At 39.7% G+C, this 5,789-nt stretch overlaps 1 protein-coding gene across 1 annotated transcript; it reads right to left on the bottom strand.

Moving 5' to 3' along the window:
• Positions 1-984: 984 nt before the first annotated feature.
• LOC135336927 (uncharacterized) lies at positions 985-2,772 on the bottom strand. The gene is made up of 4 exons (XM_064532800.1): positions 2,465-2,772; positions 2,240-2,404; positions 2,070-2,168; positions 985-1,988 (listed from the first exon to the last, which is right to left on the bottom strand). The coding sequence occupies exons 1-4, from the start codon at positions 2,559-2,561 to the stop codon at positions 1,084-1,086; spliced, it is 1,266 nt and encodes a 421-aa protein (XP_064388870.1). The 5' UTR covers positions 2,562-2,772; the 3' UTR covers positions 985-1,083.
• Between the last annotated feature and the right edge of the window lie 3,017 nt (positions 2,773-5,789).

Genomic DNA, 5,789 nt, shown 5'->3' with positions numbered 1-5,789 from the left:
GGTCACATGACTATCATAATTTAGCATTGGACGGTGACTTGCTCAGCTTCTAATCCATTGTGGTTGAGCTGAGCTTTAAGGGCTGCATGTGTGAGACATCAGAGCATGTTATAGATAGTACGATGTTATATAGCCCATGCATTAATTTTGTTGATGGTAGATCTATATGCCAATTCTAATGTTAATGCTCTCATCCACATTCCGTGCATGCAGACAAGAGATCCACGGAGAGATTACTTGAGCTTAGCTTCACGGGTGTAATTCTTCGTACTTCATGCGGTAGGTGGTGATTGTGGCTTTAACACGTGTTCCTGGCGGCACGACTATCTTCTCCTAACTGTGCTCAGAGTCTTCTGTGCTCGACTGCTCTGTTTCTTCAGTCGTAGACTTGCTTTTGTCATAATGCCCACTTATTCCGATGCTCCCTCCAGCTACAGCTGCACCCATCCATCACCTGTGCTTCAAAGTGTCCTCCAACCCCAAAGTTGATTCCTTTCGTCGTAGAGAAGCTGTAACGATCTCCTTCAGTCTTGAATGGCTTTTTGTTGATTTGAACGATGCTTTCATCCTGGACCACTTTTCCATGATTTACGTACTCCTTCATGTTGACATCTATGATAGTTCGTGTTTTTTCGCTAGGTTTTGGCTCCATAGCAACAACGCTCAGTTGAAGGTCAATACTGTTGACGTTTGTCTCAAACAAGTCTCTTTTGACAACTCGAATGTTCTGTCCTTATCGTATATCGTTGCTTGGCTGCTTGTTCAAAAAGCTGCCACAAGGTGACAGTATCATTAATTTTTTGGGGGCGAGGAGAGTAAGTTGCCATATCGATCTGTTTCTCTGGATGATGCACAAAAGTTTTAGCTGCATGCTGATTGCGTTTTGTATCTAGATCTAGTTTATATAATTATATACATGTAAAATTTTCCGTTTACATTGTTTCATAATAGTGTTGATACATCGTATATGCATTCCAATCCTCATAATGATAACAGTTCTGTTCAAACACACACTCTCTATAACAATAATCTCATGCATTACTGGTAACTATAACTATAATTATAGTGTTTCAATAATAATTGTTATTGAACAAAAATTTCGACCTGCTCAATAGTACAGTCATCAATGGTCCATTTTTCATCAGCACAAAGCCTCAACTCGATATCATCAGTAGTAGGTTGTGACAGCTGTTTACAAAACCACGGAGGATTATTGAACTCACAGCAGATACTGGTACCACCACATCCAGCTCCGTCCCATAGTGGGTCCTCGCTGTAGAACTGGTGATGTGCATAATTGTATCGGCTTCCGGTGTCACAGAAATAGTCGTTGCCAATAAAAGGTGGTACAACACCAGTGTAAGGAGTGTTAGTCTTTGTACAGGGACAAACCCATTCATTGCTATGGACTTCATCTACTGCATTAGCAAATGTCCAGATGTGTTTGCGAGGATTTTGACCGTGGGTTAGACTGACTCCATCAACATACACATCATCAATGGTTCGTGCTCGATTGATGTAATACGAATGGAAAGCATCTGGAGTGCTGTACTGATAGGCCTTAATCTTACCACACACTCGTGAATATGATATCCCATCCACAGAATAAGTTGTGGAGTGACAACCACTACCAGAATTAGATCGTCCGCATGTCCTCCTTGGAGACCCAATTTTCCTAAATCCAGCGGGACAGTGGTGAGTGGGGTCGGTCATGTCGAGGTGGGCCACTCTCATCCACCCACCAGTACTGTTGCAGCACCTCCTGCTCATGTCACAGTACTCCAGACTAGCATAGCCGGTACCAGCATTCTGGATCCAGTAGTTTCCAGAGGAGCTGCCTTCAGGCAGATGTTTACAGGACGGTGCCGGGTTGAGAAATGTGCCGAGGGGCAAACGACCACTGCTCATCTCTGAGATGATCTCACGTAGTTCATGGGACTGGGCTTTTTTGTAGCTCTCCATCACTGCCCTCACTTGATCAATGATTTCTGTATACATTATAGAGTTAGTTACGCATGTCTCTGTATATATTTTTCATGTACGTACTAAGATCTATAATCTGTATATACCTTCAGTGGTGGTATTGCGGGTACTAGGTTGCAGCTGCAAGCTAGCCAACTTCTCATTGACAGTGGTGAGATCACACGTTGATTGGTCAGACTCCGAATCTACGTATATACAGTGCGCATGCATATTAAGAATGGAGAGACAACCAATAGCATGTACAGATTACTCTCACTTTCTTTGATGATCAGATATTTTCTAAGGATAGTCAAAGTCTCATTTTTCCAGTACTGCAGGTCATTCCTCAGTGAGTCCATCTCCTTCTTGCTCTCCGACAGTTCAGAGTACACGCGATACCTCAAACTCTCCAGCTCATCAGAGATCACACATTGTACATTTTCTATAAGTGAGATTCAGTAAAAATCATGCAAGCCATTCACTATTCAATTATGTAATATACCTTCTGGTGGTACAACTTTTTCTTGGCCATTAGCGCCAAAACAGGCACATAGGATCAAACAAAAACTACTGATGAAAAAATATGACACTGACTCCATGTTACTTTATAGTTTATAGGTATATAGCTATAGTAAGTTTTTCTGCAATAATAATTAGATGTATCTATTACAGCCAGGTTTTCATTAGTTGGCAGAGGGTTTGTAACCTTTTTAGGAATTGTTGATATAATTATAGTTGTGGTGGATATTATACACCTCACACACTACAGAATCTACTAGTAGCTATAATGTGCTCTAAATGACTTATGTCAATCTGCCAGATATGATAAGGAAATGAAAGTTTGCACTCAATGAAAACAACAACCTAAACATACTCTATAATCCATTTTCTAAGTAAACCATTTAAATACATTGTACACATACAATATAGCCTATATTAAGATGTATATCTCCCACCGCAAATTTGACACATGAAACGATTATTTTATCTTAGACCACATTGTCAAAGACCTCAGCTCATTCACCACAGAGCATACAACTCCCAATACAGTGAGGTGTCGGCCAAAATGGAAAAATAACATTCACTATAATTTGTGAGTAGATCAACGATATAAGATGTGCATGCATGGGTCGACGAGCTATTTGTGATTTGTTTGCAAATAAAAGTCAGATTAACGAATCCATGCAGCGTAGAATTTAATGTCTGAGCTGAGATTCACAAGGTTCAACATTGACACTATGACTTATAAACACTAAGCTCCATTAGTAAGACTATAATATGGGCTTATAAACGCCCTTGGTACAACCATGCAATATAGATCTATAGGTTGTACATAGGATTGGCAAAGTGTTTTCTCAATTATTACCCTGTGTGTGTCGATTTTTTGTGGAAACTGCTAAGATTGAAAATTATAGGCTACTTATATAGTAGGAAGACAGGCGACAAAAATACAAAAAACACTGTCGATCTATATTGTTGTTTTATAGATTCACAATCATTCCCATAATGTTTTATCTGTTTTACCGCTACGCAATGAAGCTCACGCACGTGTTGAATACCGGTACTCTATATACTTGTTGAGCTTTAAGGGCTGTGTGAGACATCCGAGCATGATTTTTGATACTATCTAGCCCCTACATTAATTTTATTGATGGTACATAAGTACATCTATGCCAATTTTAATGTTATTGCTCTCATCCACATTCTGTGCAGACAAGAGATCCACGGGGAGATTACTACTATTATTAATGCGTCTCGAGCTGACACTACAAACCAAACTGACATCGATCAGATAGTCGATCGTAAGGTGCTCACGTTGTTAGAGGTGTGGTGGAGAAAGTGTGTACACAGCATCTCATGACCCCACCTGCTGAGAGGTTGTCTATTAACACAAACACCCAAGCTGTGGTGTTTGAGATGTGTGAACTGTAATCATTCATGTTTTATGTTGGCCTCGATCCCAGGCCGCACCTTCTCGATCCTTTTCTCTTGAAGGCCAGTGAAGGAGGCTAGTTTTATGTACATATTTTTATTGCATGAACTTTTTTTATATTTTTTTTACTAGCCCTCTATTAGACAGACCTAGCATTGTCACCAGGCTGATTTTTCTGGATCACCTGTATTTTGACATAATTATACTTATTTCTGGTGTTTTTCATTACAGTATACACTGTATACCATATAGCGGGTAATTTTCGTGGGGTAAAATATTCGTTATTTACGTGGGCAGGCTGACCTCCACGAAATTTTATCGTAGGCGTGGCTTATCTAAACGTAGGAATGCCGTGCAGCCACGAGACTAAACGAAATTTTTAAAACTATCGTTTCTCGAGTTGAACGAATTTTTTACCCCACGAAACTTACCCGCTATACGGTAACCATTATAGATATGCCCTAACATAATGCAGTAATGGAATTGTGATTTTGCAATTATAAAGTTGATGATACTTACCATACCAAACACTCCAATTCATTTGCTGAGCTATGCTCTGTTTGCAGGCATGCAGGAACCTGTCAGGGTATAACAGAATTAATGATGTATTGATTTGCTCACTACTAAATAAATCAATATGCAGGCAGCTGTATGGTACTGCCAGAACAACTACTGCTATGACGATGGCATCATGCTGTGTTTCTGGCCGATAGACTGCATGCTAAAGGTAGGTGAGCTCATGAAGTCACTCTGCATTGCATGCTGGGTCTAACTAGTGGGTTTGAATGTATGTGAATAGCTGAATATAGTTTATATGTGATGTGGTAAGTGAGTGAGCCCCTCCCCCCTCCAGATCCTGGAGAAGCACAATGTTTTTTCAAATCCCCAAATTGTCCAGACAGTTGCCTTTATACGTATAGTCAGGTACAATGCAGTGTACTTACAGTTGCTTTCATTCTCCAAAACGCTGACAAGTCTGTGTTTAATCCGACTAGAGTTCAATATGAAACTAGGATTGGCCCAATTAAGGGAAAAACCTTAAAAGCGTGTAAACAAGAAATTTGGTGAGTGCATAACTCCAATCCGTTGCAACGAATTTCTGATCCTAATTGATTTATCTGTCACTATTAATAATTATTGTGATGCTATTATTACTATTATATAATGCAACTTATCAGCTAGCTGCATGTACATGTTCATGACGTTGTAATGGATTGGAGTTTATATGCACTCGCCGAATTTCTTGTTGCACAGTGTGTCTCAGCCACGCCCATCTCATACCACCGGTCCATCATTTAAAGATGGCGGAATTGTCTAGCTAATCCAACATAGCATATAACCGTGCATCAGATGTATTCGGACAGTAACATTACTTCCTGGTACCCATACCCGCTATAATTATATACTTGCCTCGTATCACCCAAATTGTTATTAATTGATCATGCGTTCAGGCAGAGAGTCACGTTACTGTCCGAATATTTCATGGTTATGCTACATTTGATGCACTCTCGTTACTATGGACCTTTGGGTAATTAAATATTAGTGTGCATAGTTAACGAGAGCACACAGTTCTTGTGTATAGTATACCCCATCAGTGAATTGAATGCTTATTGTATGCGTTCCACCTGATTATAATTATATATAGACTCATCCCCACGCCCACCTGTCGTTGAGCTTGTACCTGACATGTAGCACATCACATGACTTATGTGTCAATCTTCATGTGAACTGATCCTCTAGATTAATTGCACTTTCTTGACTTGTTTTGTGGCACGAAATTTACACAGAAAAGTAATACTGTACATAATTATAATGTTCTGGTAAAATGAGGGCGCATAGTTATACATGTACATACAAAAGCAGCTGTTTATTATTGTTAGTTCTTAGACAACGA

Source organism: Halichondria panicea, chromosome 6 (assembly GCF_963675165.1).
Source record: "Halichondria panicea chromosome 6, odHalPani1.1, whole genome shotgun sequence".
Classification (NCBI taxonomy): Eukaryota; Metazoa; Porifera; class Demospongiae; order Suberitida; family Halichondriidae; genus Halichondria; species Halichondria panicea.
The sequence above is the reverse complement of the archived record's forward strand: the minus strand, read 5'-3'. Positions and strand labels throughout refer to the sequence as shown.

What these genes read in the sequence shown, in the direction of transcription:
- LOC135336927 (XM_064532800.1), bottom strand. Translation starts at nt 2,561, where the DNA reads ATGGAGTCAGTGTCATATTTTTTCATCAGTAGTTTTTGTTTGATCCTA. An exon ending in AAAAGTTGTACCACCAGAAG is followed by an intron (nt 2,405 to 2,464) that starts GTATATTACATA and finishes TCTCACTTATAG; the next exon opens with AAAATGTACAATGTGTGATC. An exon ending in CCGCAATACCACCACTGAAG is followed by an intron (nt 1,989 to 2,069) that starts GTATATACAGAT and finishes TAATGTATACAG; the next exon opens with AAATCATTGATCAAGTGAGG.